This window comes from Arachis hypogaea, chromosome 10 (assembly GCF_003086295.3).
Source record: "Arachis hypogaea cultivar Tifrunner chromosome 10, arahy.Tifrunner.gnm2.J5K5, whole genome shotgun sequence".
Classification (NCBI taxonomy): Eukaryota; Viridiplantae; Streptophyta; class Magnoliopsida; order Fabales; family Fabaceae; genus Arachis; species Arachis hypogaea.
In genome coordinates this window covers 112,619,909-112,640,639 of record NC_092045.1, presented here as the reverse complement: position 1 = coordinate 112,640,639, position 20,731 = coordinate 112,619,909, and the positions used below count along the sequence as shown (strand labels likewise).

The following is a 20,731-nucleotide window of genomic DNA, read 5'->3' as shown; positions in this document are numbered from 1 at the left end:
GAACTCCCTTCTTCTGAGGCGTCCCATTGTTCACAGGATTCCTCTCTGAGGTGTACATGAACTAGTTATTTGCAACCATTTCAATGAGTTCCTGAGCTTCTGCAGGGGTTTTCACGTGAAGAGATCCTCCTGTAGAATGGTCCAATGACATTTTTGACAACTCAGACAGACCATCATAGAATATACATATGATGCTCCATTCTGGAAGCATGTCAGTAGGACACCTTTTGATCAGTTGCTTATATCTTTCTCAAGCTTCATAGAGGGATTCTCCTTCCTTCTATCTGAAGGTTTGGATTTCCACTCTAAGCTTGCTCATCTTTTGAGGAGGAAAGAATTTGGCCAGGAAAGCACTGACCAGCTTATCCTAAGAGTCCAGGCTATCCTTAGGTTGTGAATCCAACCATGTTCTAGCTCTGTCTCTTACAGCTAAAGGGAAAAGCATGAGCCTGTAGACCTCGGGATCAACTCCATTGGTCTTGATAGTGTCACAGATTTGCAAGAATTTAGCTAAAAACTGATGAGGATCTTCCATTGGAAGTCTATGAAACTTGCAATTCTGCTGCATTAGAGAAACTAATTGAGGCTTAGGCTCAAAATTGTTTGCTCTAATTGTAGGAAGTGAGATGCTTCTTTCGTAGAAGTTAGAAGATGATGCAATAAAGTCACCAAGCATCTTCCTTGCATCTCCACCATTGTTATTATTCTCGGCCATGTCTCCTTCTTTTTCAAAAATTTCTGTCAAGTTTTCTCCAGAGAGTTGTGCTTTAGCTTCCCTTAGCTTCCTCTTCAGAGTCCTTTCAGGTTCCGGATCAGCTTCAACAAGAATATTCTTATCCTTGTTCCTGCTCATATGAAAAAGAAGAGAACAAAGAAAATATGGAATCCTCTATGTCACAGTATAGAGATTCCTTATGTAAGTAGGAGAAGAGGAGAAATAAAAGAAAGGGAAGAAAAAAACTCGAACACAGAGAGGAAGATGGGGTTCGAATTTTGGGTGGAAGAGAAGTGTTAGTAGATGAATAAATAAATAGAAGGAGATGAGAGAGAGAAGAATTCGAATTTAATTAAAATAAATTAAAAATATTTTTGTTTTTATTTTAAATATTAGTTGTAATTCGAAATTTAAGAAGGGGAATAAAATTAAATTGAAATTTAAAACAATTAGTTAATGAAATGAAATTTTGAAAAAAAAATTAGTGATTTTCGAAAATTAGAGAGAGAAAATTAGTTAGGTAGTTTTGAAAAAGATAAGAATCAAACAAAAAGATAAGATTAATTGAAAAAGATTTGAAAATCAATTTTGAAAAGATAAGAAGTTAGAAAAGATTTTGAAATTAAGTTTTGAAAAAGATATGATTGAAAGATATGATTGAAAATCAAATTGAAAAAGATTTGAAAAGGAAATTAAAAAGATTTGATTTTGAAAATTAAAGTTGATTACTTGACTAACAAGAAACTAAAAGATATGATTCTAAAATTTAAAGATTGAACCTTTCTTAATAGGCAAGTAACAAACTTTAAAATTTTGAATCAATCACATTAATTGTTAGCAAAGATTTTGAAATTATGAAATGAAATTAAGAAAAAAAATTTGAAAATCATTTTAAAATTTTCGAGAATTATAAAAGAAAAATGAAAAAGATTTGATTTTTGAAAAGGAATTGAAAAAGATAAGATTTTTAAATTGAAAATTTGACTTGACTCATAAGAAACAACTAAATTTTAAAAAGTTTTGAAAAATTCAACTCAAATTTTTGAAAATTTATGCGATAAAAAGGGAAAGATATTTTTTTATTTTTGAATTTTTAATGAAGAAAGAGAAAAACAATAAAAAGACTCAAAACATGAAAATTTAAGATCAAAACACATGATGCATGCAAGAACACTTTGATTGTCAAGATGAACACCAAGAACACTTCGAATGTCAAGATGAACACCAAGAACTTATTTTTGAAAATTTTTAAGAAAAGACACACATGCAAGATACCAAACTTAAAAATTTTCAATGTTTAGACACTAACAAATTGAAAATGTATATGAAAAACAAGAAAAGACACAAAACATGAAAATGCAAAGATCAAACAAAGAAGATTATGAAGAACACCATGCATGAGTTTCGAAAATTGCAAGAAGAATAAAGACATGCAATTGACACCAAACTTAAAAATTGACACTAGACTCAAACAAGAAACATAAAAAATTATTCTTGGTTTTATGATTTTATAAAATTTTTTGGTATTTTTCGAAAATTATTTAGAAAAGAAAAATAAGGATTTCAAAATTTTTAATGAGAATTCCAAAAATCATGCAATGTCAGTCTAAAGCTCCGGTCCAGGAATTAGACATGGCTTACTAGCCAGCCAAACTTTCAGTGAAAGTTCCAGTCCAAAACACTAGACATGGCCAATGGCCAGCCAAACTTTAAGATACAAACCAGGCATACAACAGCTGAATTGATGAGAATCAAAAAGCTCTTGTGATGATGAGTTGAAACCTCGGTCCAAAAGGTTATACATGGCTTCACAGCCAGCCAGACTTCAACAGATCATCATGAAACTCTAGAATTCATTCTTAAAAATTCTGAAACCATAGAATAATTTTTTTTTTTTTGAAAATTTTTTTGAGAATAAAAATAATAAAAACAAAAAGATTAAAATTAAAATAAAATTACCTAATCTGAGCAACAAGATGAACCGTCAGTTGTCCAAACTCGAACAATCCCCGGCAACGGCGCCAAAAACTTGGTGCACGAAATTGTGATTGTTCATTCCTTGGTAACGGAGCTAAAAAAACTTAATACGCACGTTCATAATCTTAGTTCTTCTTCACAACTTCGCACAACTAACCAGCAAGTGCACTGGGTCGTCCAAGTAATAAACCTTACGTGAGTAAGGGTCGATCCCACGGAGATTGTCGGCTTGAAGCAAGCTATGGTCATCCTTGTAAATCTCAGTCAGGTGGATTCAAATGGTTATGGGATATTTGATAATTAAAATATAAAATATAAAATAGGATAGAGATACTTATGCAATCCATTGGTGAGAATTTCAGATAAGCGTATGGAGATGCTTTTGTTCCTTCTGAACCTCTGCTTTCCTACTGTCTTCATCCAACCATTCATACTCATTTCCATGGCAAGTTGTATGTTGGGCATCACCGTTGTCAATGGCTACATCCCGTCCCCTCAGTGAAAATGGTCCAATTGCGCTGTCACCGCACAGCTAATCATCTGTCAGTTCTCGATCATGCTGGAATAGGATCTAGTAATCCTTTTGCGTCTGTCACTACGCCCAGCACTCGCGAGTTTGAAGTTCGTCACAGCCATCCCTTCCCAGATCCTACTCGAAATACCACAGACAAGGTTTAGACTTTCCGGATCTCAAGAATGGCCGCCAATAATTCTAGCCTATACCACGAAGACTCTGATCGTGAATCAGGAGGCTAAGAGATATGCATTCAAGCTTGTTTTCATGTTGAACGGAAGTGTTTATCAGGCACGCGTTCATAAGTGAGAATGGTGATGAGCGTCACATAATCATCACATTCATCATGTTCTTGTGTGCGAATGAATATCTTAGAGAAGAAATAGGCTTGAGTTGAATAGAAAAACAATAGTACTTTGCATTAATTCATGAGAAACAGCAGAGCTTCACACCTTAATCTATAGGGTATAGAAACTCCACCGTTGAAAATACATAAGTGATAATGGTCCAGGCTGGCCATTCTAAATGTCCAGAGATGATCAAAAGATATATCAAAGATCTAAAATAAATCACTAACAGTAGTTTTTATACTAAACTAGTAGCTAGGGTTACAGAAATAAGTAAATGATGCAGAAATCTACTTCCGGGTCCACATGGTGTGTGCTTGGGCTGAGCATTGAGTTTTCATGTGTAGAGACTTCTTTTGGAGTTAAACGCCAGGTTGTAACTTGTTTCTGGCGTTTAACTCTGATTTGCAACTTGTTTCTGGCGTTTAACGCTAGAATAGGGCAGAAAGCTGGCGTTGAACGCCATTTTGCGTCATCCAAACTCGAGCAAAGTATGAATTATTATATATTGCTAGAAAGCCCTGGATGTCTACTTTCCAACGTAATTGAGAGTGTGCCATTTGGGTTTCTGTATCTCCAGAAAATCCATTTCCAGTGCAGGGAGGTCAGAATCCAACAGCATCTGCAGTCCTTCTTCAGCCTCTGAATCAGATTTTTGCTCAAGTCCCTCAATTTCAGCCAGAAAATACCTGAAATCACAGAAAAACACACAAACTCAAAGTAAAATCCAGAATTGTGATTTTTATTTAAAAACTAATAAAAATATACTAAAAACTAACTAATTCATACTAGAAACTATGTAAAAACAATGCCAAAAAGCGTATAAATTATCCGCTCATCAATACCCCAAGCCAACTTTTTCAAAAAGAGGTCTTTGACTAGCTAATAATTTGTCTAAGCTTTCGGAACTTTGAGCAAATTTAGCTATATCTTGATTTAAACCCTTAATCACTTTGTGCAACCTTTCATTTTCTTCAATGCTATCCAAAAAGACAGTGACATTATTTTTCTTTAAGACTTTTAATTTTAGTTTTAAGCCGTTTGTTTTCTTCAATGAGATTAACAGAGTTTTCGGCTTCTTTCAAATTTTTTAAGGTAAGAATTTTCAGCTTTCAAAATATCATTTTCAAATTCAAGTTCATAGCATTGATTCAGAAATTTTCTAATTTTTTCAGTTAGATCATCAATTATTTGTTGGAGTTCATCATTAGTGGGTTCAAAATGGTTACCTCACCATCTTGATTGTGATCAGCCATTAGACAAGCTTGAGAGTTGTGGTCAGATTTTTCATCTTCTCCAGAGTCATTTTTCAAATCTTCCCATGGTGGTGTAATTACCTTTTTTCTTATCCTTCCTTGTCTTGTTTTCTCTCTTAAACTTGGAACAATCGTACTTGAAATTTCTAGCCTCCTTACAATGATGGAAGATGACTTTGCTAATGTCTCTCTTTGATTCCTTCAAGCTACCTCCTCTGCTCCTTTTTTGTCTCATTAGTCTCCTTAGCTTTCTAGTAAAAAATACAATTTCGTCATCTGATAAACTGTTGCTAGAATCATCTTCAAATGACTCAACAGAAGATTTCAGTGCCACTCCTTTCTTTTTTGTGTCATTTTTCATGTGTGTAGTTTCATAAGCAAGTAACTTTTCTCTCAGCTCATCATAAGTTATTTTGTTCAGGTTACTACTTTCGGAGATGATAGTAGCCTTGGTTTCTCACTCTTTGGTTAGGCTTCTCAAAATTTTTCTCACAAGCATCTGTTCAGAATGAATTATTCTCATAGCATCCAAGCTATTTATGATGACAGATAATTTTTTGAACATATCATCTATGGTTTCTCCTTTCTTCATAGCAAACATTTAATATTCTTTATTCAACTTGTCAGTCCTTGTCTCTTTTTCTTCTTCAGCTTATCAATCCTTGTCAATCCTAGATTTTCTTTGCTGTTTTGCATGTAGATACCTTCCGGTATTTCACAAGCTGATGGCGTAGTTTAGCATGTTGATAGCTTTGGCATTTAACTCCACCTTCTTCTTGTCTTTGTCATTCCATTTTGCTTCTTATTTAGGAGTGACAACTCCTTCAACATTAGTTTTCGTTGGAATTTGTGGTCCATTCAAGATGATCTTCCAAATGTTGTAATCTACAGACTGCATAAAGATATTCATTTATTCTTCCTTTCCATTAGTTGTAATTTTTGACATTAAAGAATGGAGGTCTGTTGTTGGATTGCCCTTCAGTTATCAGTGGCCTAGAGAAGGAGGGTTAAATCTATGCCTCTTTTTATTTTGTTTGCTTTTACTTCAAACTAGATGGAACTTAAGGAATCTGTTAAGTCTTCTTTTGTTGAGAACTCAGGAGACACTTTTATTTTGCCTCTTGTCGATTGAGGAGCCCAAACAAAAGTGTATGGGAGCAGAGTTTCTGTGACGTCTTGCTGGATAGTATAAGCAGGAGACAATTTTATTTTGTCTCATAGAGAATAAAACCAGAATCAGAATAAAGAAAGAAGAGTGACACAGCCATATATCCTGATTTAGCCACTATATGCAATATGACCTACATCTAGTCTCCCTCACAATAATAGAGGAATTTTCACTATCTTTTAATAATTACAAATACCAATTTTTCTAGTATTTAATCCAATTCTATCTGGGACAAATCCAGCTTCTATCCAAGCTAGATTTGACTAGGTACACTCCCTAGATTTTCAACCGCTAAGTGCTCACCCAACTTAGTAAGAAAATTCTCTCAGGACCATGAAAACAAAACAAAAAATGTATAAAGAATTTCTAAAATAAATATTTGAATTTTCTCCAAGTCTAACTCTCTTTGTCTTTTCTCTCAGTGACTTTTTCTTAATTCCTCACATTAATGCCTTTTTTTCATTGAAACAAAGAAAGATAAACTGAGAAAGCTGAATATTCAATAAAGAACCATGAAGGAGAAGAATATATACTTTGTAAGTTATGAAAACTCAAACTTTGTACTCTCACTCCTTGAATCAACCTCTGGCCGTTTACCCCTTTAATAGAGGAGTAAAGCTTCCAAAGTTTGAAACTTAGCTTCAACAACTTTGATTTCTTCTCTCCCAATATTAGCAGCAGCAGCGGCGCAGAAGAGAGATAGAGTAGCAATAGTGATTGAACCATACATGCATCCATACCTACCATCTTCTCTTTCATCCTTTTTCAAATTTTTTCAAGGATTTGAGCCATTCATTTGTGCTTTGGCTCCAAGTTTTTTTCTTGACCGTTGATATGTAGCAAAGCTCCATAATCTTTAACTTCTTGATCTTTCCAGTTCAGTGCATGCAGAGAAGAGGTTTCTTTAATAATCTTCAATGAAGCACAAAGAAGAAAAGATTTCCCTGATGTAGCCTTTGGATATAATCTTTGCTTGAAGCCCTAGCTTCTTTGACTTTCTTCTTCTTTCTTGATTTTGGTAACCTACTTTTTCATCCTTGATTTGAATCCTAAGCATAGTTTCCTTTTCTTGCTATACTTTTGGAATGCTTCACATGGGTGAGAGAGAAGAGAGACGAAGAGAAGAGAAAGAATGGTTCGTTGGCTTCGATTTGGTTCAGATGAAAATGAAGTTTTATTTCTTTAGTTAGCATCCATAAGAATGAATGGGTTTGGATCACCAGTTGGGTCTTTGCTTGTTGTTCTACCTTATTGGGTTTGGCCTTATACCTTCTTTTGATCTATATATAATTTCTGCACACTAACTTGTCACTTCTTTGGCTGTGTTAACTTATTTATTGGATCAGTTTTGATTACTTTAATTTCCTGAACAATTAACAAACTAATCACACACAATTGGACTTTTAACACAATAATAATATTCAGTCATCATCTATCAATTGTTATTAGGTCTTTAAACTCAACAATATCCTTTCTCCATCATTTGTCCAATATTAAGTAGATTTTGAGCAAGTTTAGAAACTAACAGAACGTCATGGATATTCTTAGTTCTTATCTTGGTGTTAACACTGATTGTACTTTTGTCATTTGCCTACACGATTGTTCCATCTCCATATCTAATGCCTGATCGAACAGTTTTGTTAATATCATTAAATAGGCTTTGATCACCTGTCATGTGATTACTAGAGTCACTCTCGAGATATCATACATCTTTCTTCTTGCATTCTTCTTGTGAGGATGCATAGAAGAGACATTCTTCTCCTTCCTTTACTTCAAAAAAGTTAGTGCGATGATTGATCTTCATCCTGTAGTCTTTCTCCATATGTCCGAACCTTTTATAATTGCAGCACTTTATGTCGCTTTTGAAATTTTACTCCAAATTTTTTCATACTTTCTTAGCTGGCGATTTTCTTTGTATCCTTGAAAAGATTGTCTTCGTCACAACTTGTTGGAGGAAGCATACAGTAATATAATTTCTTTTTTGATCTTCCTTTAATTTCTTCTTTTCTGCAGTGAAAAGTGCTGCTTGATTCTCTGGCATGGTGACCCTCTGTGAAAAACTCCCACAAATCTTGTGCTTGTAGGTTTTTATTTGAGAATGCCAATCCTCATAATTATCTTCTGATAATAAGGGCACGGGAGTATTTATACGAGATAGTCATGGTTATGGAGAAATTTATTTGAGTGGGTTACATTGTGATGGATATGTGTAGTTGATAGATAGGAAGAAAGATTCTATGCCTAGTAAATAGCTAAATGTGGCTCTGATACCATTGTTAGTTTTATGAAATAGTTTGAAGTTAGTATAGGGTATTATGGACTTGAATGTTGTGGCAAGAATAGCAAGGATAATTTTGATGAAGGAATAGTTTAGATGAATAGTTAGAGAAATTTGATAATTATACTATTGATAGAATAATGAGAGAATACAAAGACTAATGAGACTTGATGTGTTTGTTAGTTGATTATAATAAATTGTATGATGACCTATTTATAGGCCTCACAAGTTGCTAGATCATAAATTATAAATCATTATAGGTATTAGATATTATCTTAGATTTTTTTAGATATTATCCTAGATATTTATAGTACTTGAATTATTTATTTTATTTCTATACTTCTCCATCATAATACCTAGATATTTACTTTTATCAAATAAGTTCATGAAAATTCTAGAGAATCCCATAAATGTGTAGTATAATTAATAAGTTGTTAATAAACTAGTTGTACTTCTCATAATTACATAAATTCTCCTAGCTCACCATTCTCCCATAAATGTGTAGTATAATTAATAAGTTGTTAACAAACTAGTTCTACTTCTCATAATTACATAAATTCTCCTAGCTCACCATTCTAGTAGATTACACCAATGTTTTCATTATTCACTTAGCATCCATTTGGTTAGTGGATGTGTCTACCCAAAACATAGATACCGTGACACACATCCATTGTTTGGTTATTGAGACATAAATTTTAGAGTAATTACCCAAATCAGTCCCGAGAATTTTAGAATTGGACATTTTATTCCCCAAGGAAAATTAATACCCAGATTAATCCCAAAGTTTTACTCTGGCAAACAAATCAGTTCCCAATTCATTTTCCGGCAGAATAATTACCCAGATCAGTCCTCAAAGATTTAAAAAACGAACATTTTAGTCCCCAAGAAAAATTAATATACAAATAAATCTCCAAAGTTTCTCTCTATTAAATATAATAGTCCTCCGTGCAAAAATAAAATAAAATAAAATAATTATTATTAATTACACAATAATATTATACTATATTTTTTATATTTTTTGGACAAAAGTAGTAATAAATCTATTCATTAAATTTATATATATATATAGTCACTCAATAATAATAATAATAATAATAATAATAATAATAATAATAATAATAATAATAATAATTGAAAAAGTATCACATCATAATGATTACTAATACATACAAAACAAATTATTCTTGAACGCATACAAATAAACACAACTTATTATAAGTTAATTAAAGAACTATTAAATATGTACAATCTACCATCAGCAATCGAATACAAAAATCAAATTTTATAAAGGTTCAGGGTTCAGTCAAGCGCATTGATCAATTGACGTATAAAAGGGTAGAATAATCGTATAGTTTGGAAATCTATGAATTAGAATTTATTTAAAAATTAAATTTTTTTATTTGAGAATAAACAAAAAAATGATTTATTTTTTTTGAAAATTTTAATTTTAACTTTTTTTTATAAATGAAGTAAAAAAAATTAAAATTAATTTTCATATTAAACAAACTCAATATGTTAAATATAAAAAATAATTTTATTTATATATTTTAATAATAAGTGAATATTTAATAAAATAATTTTGTTAAAAACAAAATTATAAAAGAAAAATTATAACTCATATAAAAATTATTTTAAATTAAAGAATTAAATTTATTTTAAATAATTAAATTGAGTCTCAAATAAAAATAAATTATATTAATTTTTAAAAAAATAGAATTTTTTTTTCAATTCAAATAAGTTTTAAATAAGTTCGTAGCAAAATCTATTTAATAATTAAAGCATATTTATATTATTGATGTCATGCAACTTCACCGTTATTTAGCAATTTGTATGTAATTGATATGATGGCCAGGTCCCAGGACTACTATAATAATGGAGCCACAATGCTCCAAAGATGATGATACTACCTTTTACAACTTTATTTCTCATCATTCTTTTCAATTGAAATAAAGGTTTTGCAAAATAATATTAGTTAAATTTTGATCAACTGATAATATAAAGTGTTTAATATAATTATGCAGTTACATTTTTTTTAATTATTTACACAATCAATATAAAAAATAATTATTTTATTTTATTAATATAATATTACGTAATTAAAAGTACACATAAAATTATTTTATAATATCAGTATATCAAATTAAATACAAATAATATTAACATTCCTCCAAAATAATTGATAATGCGTTGCTTTTAACTGACTTTTTCAATTATTATTATTATTATAAGAATTTAATAAATAAATTTATTATTATTTTTGTTCAAAAAATACAAAAAATATAGTACAATATTATTGTGTAATTAATAATAATAATAATTTTATTTTATTTTATTTTTGGACAGAAGACTATTATGTCTAATAGAAAAACATTGGGAATTGATTTGTACATTAGTTTTTTTTGAGATTAAAATGTCCATTGATCTGGGTAATTACTTTGCTGAAAAATGAATTGGGGATTGATTTGTCACGGAATAAAACATTAAGGATTGATCTGTGTATTAATTTTCTTTGGAGATTAAAATGTCCAATTCTAAAATTTTCAAAAACTAATTTGAGTAATTACTCTAAATTTTAAAAAACACATTAATATACAAATTGATACAAATAACATGTATTTAGTGTACCTCTAATAAGTTGAGGCACAACATTTGATATAGACACAGATAATTTTTACAATTTTATCCTCATTTCTTTTATTTTCAATTTTACCCTTTCTTCCTCCCTCCCTCCTTTCTTCTCACCTCGTCGCCGTTGTTGTGGTCTGCTCGTGTGCTTTCACCTCCCCTTTGTGCTCTTCTCTCCTTTCCTCCTCATGGCCTCTAGCAATCCTCCAATGCCTTCTCTCTCTACCTCGCCTCTTCCTCATATCTGTGTTCATCTTCCTCCCCCCTTGGTCGCCTCTTCCTCCGTCTTTGGCTCCGGCTCTGCCGCCTCCCATCTTTGTCGTTTTTCTCCTATGTTGTGTTCTTCCTTTATGTTTTCCTTTTTTTGAAAAATAAGTGGTGTTCTTCCATTACTTAATTTTCGGTTATTGATTTCTGGCTAAATGTGTACCGGATGAATCTATGATGGTAGAGATGGGGATAGCAACGGTGAATATCTTATTTTTCCCAAAAGAAATATTATTATGAAGGACAATATAGACTTTTCACAATTTTATTGTGTCTTAATTCAATATTTTATCAAATACAATATATATACACACTAGTAATTTGTATCCATATCTCTAATGTCTTACGAGTATACATCAACCAAGGGCAGCCTTACTCCACCAACCAGACATTATGCAACGGAACAATAGTCACATGTATCCTCATCTCAATGCATTTTTTCATTGTATAGGCCGCACCAACAAAATTGATTAAAAGAAAATATACAATTATTATATACACCAAGGAAACTTCAAAATAACTCAGAAATCACTAGGACTAGGAGGTGAATTATAAAATATCAGGGTATGGCCTAAATGAAGTGTAAAAGAATAAAACGAGAGAAAATGTAAAGGAAGAAGGAAATGGCGAAGGATGAGGAAAAGGAGAAGGTTCTTTTATCCTCGTTTCACTACTATCTCTTCATTTTTTAGACTTCTTGAGGTTGGACTTGCTCAAAGTCAAAAACCTCAAACATCAGACGTCTCACATCACGTTTCCCATAAACAGCATATGAAAGTCCATGAAGAGCTTGTTGAACTGCTGTGTTGGCTGGGTTTCTCAGTCGCCGATTGTGCTCGTACTTATCTTGAACACTTTCACCATATATAATATAATGGTGAAGATGTTTAGCCCTCAAATATCTTCCACAATACTTGTTCATAAGAAGGCGGCGGTGCCTATTTTGTAGCCACAGCCCAGGAGCATCTAAATGCTTCATCAGCAGTCGTTCAGCCATCACCAAATCCTGTACAATATTCAAGAATAAAAATGGAAAAAGATTATATCGTAAGCATTGAAGACAACAAAAAGTTTTAGTTATATATTTCAATAGTGAAACCAGAGTGTGGTCAAATGAAATACCTGTATCTTTTGGCCAAGGTATTCTAATCTTTCATAGCAAAATCGAGGATGCTCAAGTTTGTACTTTGATGGATGCAAGAAACATAGCTGCAGTTCGACAACGAATTCAATAAGGTCAGACCTCATAACGTGAGTGCAGTAACCCCAGTCGGGATAAAGGGAAGGCATTAGATGCAACAATATAGCTCTACCTGCAATCCAAGTCCGAGCTCTATGTTCCGGGCTTCGGTAATACCTGGAGTCATATCATTCATTTCCTGTGGATATCCAAGGGTCTGCATAACCTTTGGTTTGCAATCATAATCCCATATATTCCCTCTGAACCGATGCATGCCTGGGGGAACACAGGCTCTGAACAACCGCGGATGTGCAAACAGGGCATCTGCAGGAGGCTGAACGCAGAACAGTTAACACCATTGCTTTGTCTCCTAATAGTAACAGATGCGATTTATATAATAAGCCAAGAAATTTGCTAGTATATTTGGCAGCACAGTAGTGCGTAGAAACAGAATTGAATTTATAATTCGGCTAGTCCAAGTTTTAACAGCTATGATATCTACATAATATCTCTAGCTTTTTGCATGCTAACTGTTAAAACAAATAACGCTAAGAAAGAAAGGTTTGTAGAGCTTGCCTTATAGGCAACCATGTCTTGCCAGCTTATCTTGGCTTCAAATTCAGTAGACACATAATCTACATCTTCGAGTTGTCTACGCAGTTTGGGCTGGCAATAGTCAGCATCTGGATCCATTCCAAAGACTTCAAAAAGAACACGGTATACTTCCGGCATACCGAAGCACAAATAGATTGCCCCAAATAGAGCCCAAAAGACAGACCTACAAAATGGAATAAGAAATGCAGAAAATCTGTGAACAATACACTTCAGGAACATATTATGTTAAAGATCAGTTCCATTGATTAAGATGGGTCCAAAAAGAGAAATTTAAAAAAAAAATTAAAAAGAAAACTGGGGGTTCTGGAGTTGCCACTCAGCATGGTTTCTCTTTTCACCATACTATCATTTTGATTGTAAGACTCATATGTCTATAATTTACAAACCATGAGCTGTAACACCATGGTCTTGAAAGGAAGATGGCAACAGATAGACATACAAAATCATGGTCTCATGCCGATGCCACAAAGTCATGGGTAACATTACAAATAATAACATCTATTTACATTAGTTATCCAAGATTACAAGGATCTAGCTTTGGATTACACAGGTAGCTTCTATTTTGAAGCTAATAAATAAATAATAAAAAAGAAACACCAAAACAGAAAATAAAAGAGAAAAGATATTTAGCATCCTCCAAGCACCTAAAAACACAAGCTTCATTCATGAGAAGAAATTATTAGGTTACCCTAATTAATCAATTCAATTTCATCAGTCATGGGTACCAATCAAGAAGCATTCCCCATGTGAGAATGCAGGGATGTTCTTAAACTTGAATAAGGGCATATCCTCTTAGTAGAATTCTAGTGTGCTGGTTAGACTAAAGTCCTCTACATCAATCAAAATAATTATTCCATCAGCAAAACTGCGGCAACTTCAAAATACAGAGTACATTCACAGGCAAGGCACTCCCATGGGAGAAATAAAAGACAAAAGCAGACAAGGCACTCTCATGGGATAAATAAACGATAAAAGCAACTATACTACTATCACATAGTCATCATTGTTTACATAAGGTCCATCATGTAATTTTGTATCATTAACCAAAAAGAATACTAATCTATTGACCAGCAAGTCAAAATACCACTTTGCATAAACACAATTTCACTGTTGAAACTGCATTCTGCTTCACTTCATTTCTAAATGAAAACATCTGTCGTAGAAGTCTTGCATTTGAGAAAATTAACCAGATAAGTAACTTGGACAAGTCCAGCGATATGAGGCTTGAGTTGCATGTACAAAGTTATGCTTCAAATCTCATTGCTACTGTTATTACTTCCAATTGACTAATTTATCTAACAATTCCATTGACCAGAGGCTGTTCACCTCGGAGACCTAATACGGTTATGAGTACGACCAAGTTTAAGGCACACAGTCCCCCGGATATTCAAGGATCATTGCGGACTGAAGGGACTGGTGTACACCGGATGAAGCGATGTGTGTGCCCACCACTCATTTGCCGAATAGCAGTTGGGGGCCTAGCCCTCTAGTATTGCATTCCACTATGTTCTCCTTGGCTGGCTGTTGGCTGTCGTAAATTGCTCTAGTGGCGAGAGTGGGTCGTTGCGTGCTGGTCAGGGCTAGTCTGGTCAGCCAAACTCGGTCAGGGCTAGACACAACCATGGGGTGCCAAGGCCAATTTGGCTGGTCAAACTCGACCAGGGGCCTGTCCTAGCCAGCCAGACACGACCAGGAAGACGGTCAGACTGCCCTGACACTCCCTAATGCCTGTCTGTCAATTCCTTTAAATTTCATCATTGCGGCCATACTCCTCTGGGGATTTTTGGAACCCAAAGACTTTGATTTCTCATAAGGTGCCAGTCGGAGTAGGAGGGTAAAAAGCTATTGCAGTAAGCAAGTTAGCAAGGGTTCAAATGATTTTGTGATTTTCATTCCATTCACCAATTACATAACTCCCAGACAATGAATCTAATTTTCTTTCCCTTACTGTCTTAAACTCCCAAACAAGCAACTGGCTCTACATCACACTTTTCTATTCCTCTATTCGAAACTCCCAAACATAGTGCAAAGCGAATGATGATAGTTAAATAGTAGCACAATAGCATAGAAAGGGACAATGTAGTATAACCAAGACTCAGAGAGAGAGAGAGAGCTTACTTGACGGGTGGCTCTCTTTCCTTCCTAACAAGCTTATCCATATCATCAAAAGGGAACACCAAATTGTGCAAACTCGCCTCCTTAATCCACCGCGGCATCATCGACTTCCCAATCAAGCCAAACACCCTCTCACGCGTCGGACCCGGCCCCTCCCTCGGATACCTCTGAAGAAAAAACTCAGCAAAGGCAAGCTCCAGCACGTACTGCCCAAGAAAGAACAGCCTCGAGTGCCCGCACCTCACGTGCCTCGCACGGGACCTCTCGAACCCCTGGTGCTGAAACGCAAGGTACAGCAGAGTGTCGAGCTGCTTCGCGGGGTTATCATCATCCAATGAAGCTGAAGGCTCTAGAGGATACCCCAAGGCTTGCTTGGCTTCTAGAAGGCAGTCGTCGATCCACGTGTTGTCGGCGGCGTTGAGGCACCTGGAAGGAAGGCAGGAGCTGAGTAAGGGGAATGATTTGAGAGTTAGTTGGGGGCTGTTGAGGAATCTCTCTGCGAGTTTTTTGTCGTCTAGTGGGGGACGCAGGATGAACCTTCTTGGCGGAGATTTTTTCTTTGGGGATGTTATCTTCCTGCGCTCCGCGAGCTCCTTCAGGAGCCGCTGGGGGCTGTTTTCAGGAAGAGGTTGCGGATTCTGTGGGGGCGGGTCATTTACGGCGTTGGCAACGGCGATAATGCGGAGGGAATGGGGACTGCCGGTGGTGGTGGTGGTAGTGATGAGGGGTACTTTGGGGTTGTTGGTTTGGAATGGGGAGAGGGAGGATGAGAAGGAGTAATTGCGGGAGAGTATGAAAGAGGAAGTGAGTTCCATTTGAGAAGATGAGGGAAGTTATCGATTGAGCATTGAGACGGTTTGTTTGTTAGATTACTGTTAGAAGGAAAAACTTTATGAGTGCTAAGAGTGGAAGAGAAAAGAGGGTTTTACGCTGAGTTGCAGGGTTCTGGCAATTCTGGACTCAAGGACGCTAGTTGGATAAGGTGCATATTGTCTGCTTTATAGTAAAAAGCCATCTCTTAAAAGTTAATTTATAATCATAAGGCTTAATTTGGTAAAGTTTTTGCTTTTTAAAAGTAGCTTATGAAAGCTGTCTTTTAAAGGACAGCTTTTTAAAAACTGCATCACTTACTTTTGGTAAAATCAAATTAAAAATAATTTTTAATAAGTACAAACACCATAATTGTGTTTGGTAAAACAGCTTTTAAAAGTTGAAAAAATTATAATAAACATGTTTATAACAAAAAACTAATTTTTTTGTTCAAATTCTTTAAAATTTTATATAATATTTTAAAATAAAATAATGTTAAAATAAAAAATTCATAATAAACATAAATATAATAAATAAATTCTTCTATTTTTTAACTTTAAAATTTTATATAAGTATCATAAAAATTTATTTTATCCTAAACATCATTACTAAAAATATTAAATTACCTAAATTACTATAATCTAATTTTTTTCACCAATCAAACTTAATGCTATATTATTTCGAACCATCTCCATAGTTCCAATAAACTCATCTCCAACTTTTTCAACTCCATTTTCAGCTTCACCTTCATCGCCATATCCATCTTCTTCTTCAAACTCAACGTCCTTCATTGTGCAATTTCTTTTCCATCATTTTTCTCTTCAGATGTGATCAAATTCATTGTTGTATCCATCAAACTTATCATATGATAACAAAAATTATTCCATAAGTTCATACAAAAATTGAAAGATTGAAAACAAAGTAAATCATAAAATTTTAAGTCAGGTATACCTAAATACTTGTTATGTGGTACACAATAATAAATTTTATAAAGTATTATTATCAATTAATAAGACTAATAAACATACAATATTATTCTATTCTAGTAGGCTAATAATAACACAGGAACCGGATATATTATAAAAACAAAAGAATCATAGAATAATTAATTAATATTACTTGAAAAAAAATCACAAGAAACAATAAACTGATAATATGATTCATGAATCAAATTTTGGAGTTCTAATTGAATCAATTAACACTTTATTTTGATACTAACTCAAATTTTAGAGACTAATAATTAACATATTTACTTGATTTATTCTCTGTACTAATATAAATAGATTTATCATTAGTCAATAATAAAATTTGTATGTAATCCAATGTTAGTACTGGGTACATCCATTACCCACCTATGTATATTGGCTCACCTTTACAGATCATAAAAAATGGGACACATATCTCAAATAAACTACTCTTATGATTATATATCTATATTTACATATGTATATACATGTTGTTATTATAATTTGGACTAATGCTCATGCAAAAAAAATTTTATGATTGGTTTTCATCAACCTTTTCCCGTTTCAAAGAACAGAAAAAAACAAACAAACATAATAGATCTACTGAAAAAATACAAAATTAACGCAAAAAAAATAATATAAATAGATAGAAGTTCATACCTAATATGTGATAGAGATGTATTTGTGTTGAAATTTGTGAAGATTAGGTTGAAAAATAAAAAATATATGAAGATTGTGTTAGATTTTATGAAGGTTAGGAAGAGAAGTTAGAAATATATGAAGATTTTAATGGCAATATAATAGCGGGGAATATGTGTGGGAAAATGAAAAAAATTTGGTAAGCATAAGCCAGCTTTGAAAAGCTCCCTCCTAGGTGTTTTCAAAAGCACCCCTAACTTTTAAAAGCCGCAAGCACAAGCACTTGAGCTTTTTAATTTACCAAACGCAAAATGACGTGCTTGTGCTTTTTAAAAGCACAAGCACCTCCTGAAAAACCTTTACCAAACCCAGCCTAAGAGTAGTTTATTTGAAATATGTGTCCCCTTTTTTATAATCTGTAAAGGTAAGCTAATATATATAGGTGGGTAATGGACGTACTCAATACTAAAATTGAATTATATACAAATTTTATTATTGACCAATGATAATTCTATTTATATTAGTACAATCAAATAAATATTAAACTATTAATTTCTAAAATTTGAATTACATAATTTAGTATTTTTAATGATGATGTTTAGGATAAAATAAATTTTTATGATACTTATATAAAATTTTAAATTTAAAAAATAAAAGAGTTTATTTATTATATTTATGTTTATTATGAATTTTTTATTTTAAAATATTATATAAAATTTTAAAGAATTTAAAAAAATAAATTATTCTTCGTTATAAATATGTTTATTATAATTTTTTTTAAGTTTTAAAATTTGTTTTACCAAACACAATTGTGGTACTTGTACTTATTAAAAGTCATTTTAATTTGATTTTACCAAACACTGCAGCTTTTAAAAAGCTACTTTCATAAGCTACTTTCAAAAAATAAAAGCTTTACCAAACCAAGTCTCAAATAAAAAATAGCTTTTAATAAACACAAGCAACATCAATTGCGTTTGGTAAAATAACTTTTAAAATTTAAAAATACTATAATAGACATAAATGTAAACATTAAATTTTAAAATTAGTTAACATATAAGGCTATATTAGACTTTTAAATTTTAAAAAGTGTTTTCAAAAGTACCTCAATCGAAAATGAGGAATTTGAACTTTTAAAAAGTACAAGCACCTCTTCAAAAAGTTTTACCAAACCAAACTTAAAACTACGGTAACTATCGAGCTAGCGTTTAGAAGACAGACAAAGATTGAGAGATTAAGGTCCAGTTTGGATAATCAGTTTAATCAAGTTTATTTTAAAAAAAATAGCTTAAATAATAAATATTTATATTAAAAATAATTTATAAATAAGTTATTTTGTATTTAATTTTTTAGTTCTAAAAGTGTTTATTTTAAGAGAATAATAATAAAAAGTTTTTTATCATAAGAGAAGTCATTTTTTTTAACTTCTTCATAAGCACTAAATAGTTTTTTAAAAAGTTGCAATTTGATTTTAAAAATTGTACCAGACATTAATACTATACCTATCCAAACAGCCCCTAAAACTGAAAGACAGATATTGAGAGATAGAAACTGAAATAAGTTTTAAGATTGTATTTGGTGTAAAGTGGGAGACAAAAACAAAAATAAGAATAAATTTTTAATTTAATTTATACAAAGGATAAAGTTAGAATTAACTAATTGAAATATGGATATTTTAGGCATAAAATGTTATTAAAGTTTCAGTTTCCATCTCCAAAAATTTCAGTTCCATGTGTCTCCACTTTTTGGAGGTACTAAAATACTGAAATTTTGGAGACAGAGATTGAAATTGACGCCGGGACGTCCGCTGGGGCCACCAATCTTGGTGAGGTTAACAACCCCACTATGGTGACATAGTTTAGATTCACCAATCTTGACGAGGTTAGCAACCCCACTATGGTAAAAATAGCCATAAATCCACATTGGTCGGCCAAGCCAAGGATGCACCTCTTACTCTCAAAGAGTTTAGAGAAAAATAAGCACAACTTCAACTTCTATTTCATAAATAAAAGGTACATGAGTTATTTATAGTAGTAGGAGAAGAAAAAGCCTTCATAACTTAGACGATGTGGGACTAATACATAACACAAAATTCACTATCCTAAACAATATGAGACTTATATTCCCTTATTACAATTAACTAATATAATTAACCTACTAACATACTTGCTCCTGCGTCATTCTCCCTGGGTTGAAAGAACTCTTGCGTGAAATGACTTGTGATAGCAGATGATCTCCTTGATGAATCCACACCAAAAGATCTCCTTGATGAATCCACACCAAAGATCCACACTCACAAATCAGATAAAATTTTACAAAATCCGTGGCAGGATCTCATTGATGAATCCACACCAAAAAGATCTCATTAACGAATCTACGCCAAAAACCTGCACCACAAATCAAGCAAGGTGAAGGCCACGAGGACCGACCTTGCTCTGATACCAAACTGACGCCAGGACGTCCGCTTGGGGCCACCAATCTTGGCGAGGTTAACAACTCCACTATGGTGACATAGTTTAGATTCACCAATCTTGGCGAGGTTAGCAACCCCACTATGGTGAAAATAGCCATAAACCCACCTTGGTCGGCCAAGCCAAGGATGCACCTCTTACTCTCAAAGAGCCTAGAGAAAAATAAGCACACGGCTTATTTCATATTCAAAAATCAACTTCAACTTCTATTTCATAAATAAAAGGTACATGAGTTATTTATAGTAGTAGGAGAAGAAAAAGCCTTCATAATTTAGACGATGTGGGACTAATACATAACACAAAGTTCACTATCCTAAACAATATGGGACTTATATTCCCTTATTATAATTAACTAATATAATTAACCTACTAACATACTTGCTCCTGCGTCAGAAATTTTAGTACCAATCATTGGACTAACAAACATGATAATGAATCTCAATCTCTCGGTCTCCATCCTAGTACCTCACAACAAATGTGACCTCTGAGACATAGATACAATAACACATGTATATTATTTATTTAATGAGACACAAAATTATCATAGATATGGTGATACACACATAGATACAAAATACAAGTTTTTAATGTCTCATCTTTAATGTGCGACACACATTTGAGACTAAGACAGATTTTTATTTTCACTTTTGTCCTTATTATCTTTTTTATTTTTCATTTATACCATTCTCCTTTTAACCATAATCCACTTCTTTTTCTTTTCTTTTTTTTTTTACCTTCTTTTTCATTGCCTCCTTTCTTCCATGCTTCCCACCCTAACTGCCGCCTCACTTT

General features: G+C 33.0%; 2 protein-coding genes across 3 annotated transcripts in view; one reads left to right on the top strand and one right to left on the bottom strand.

Annotated features, from left to right (window-relative positions):
• Nucleotides 1-20,731, top strand: part of LOC112716677 (calcium-transporting ATPase 8, plasma membrane-type-like) — a 72,869-nt gene that overhangs the window by 43,852 nt on the left and 8,286 nt on the right. The window lies entirely within an intron of this gene.
• On the bottom strand, nt 11,402-16,057 carry LOC112716676 (ribonuclease III domain-containing protein RNC1, chloroplastic). Of its 2 annotated transcripts, none has more exons than XM_025768636.3 (5): nt 15,061-16,057; nt 12,904-13,105; nt 12,461-12,661; nt 12,270-12,356; nt 11,402-12,153 (listed from the first exon to the last, which is right to left on the bottom strand). In XM_025768636.3, exons 1-5 carry the CDS (start codon nt 15,870-15,872, stop codon nt 11,836-11,838), a joined length of 1,620 nt encoding a protein of 539 aa, XP_025624421.1. In that variant the 5' UTR covers nt 15,873-16,057; the 3' UTR covers nt 11,402-11,835. The 2 variants fall into 2 exon arrangements, with proteins under 2 accessions (XP_025624421.1, XP_025624423.1); XM_025768638.3 differs by having other exon boundaries at nt 12,461-12,651; nt 15,061-16,044.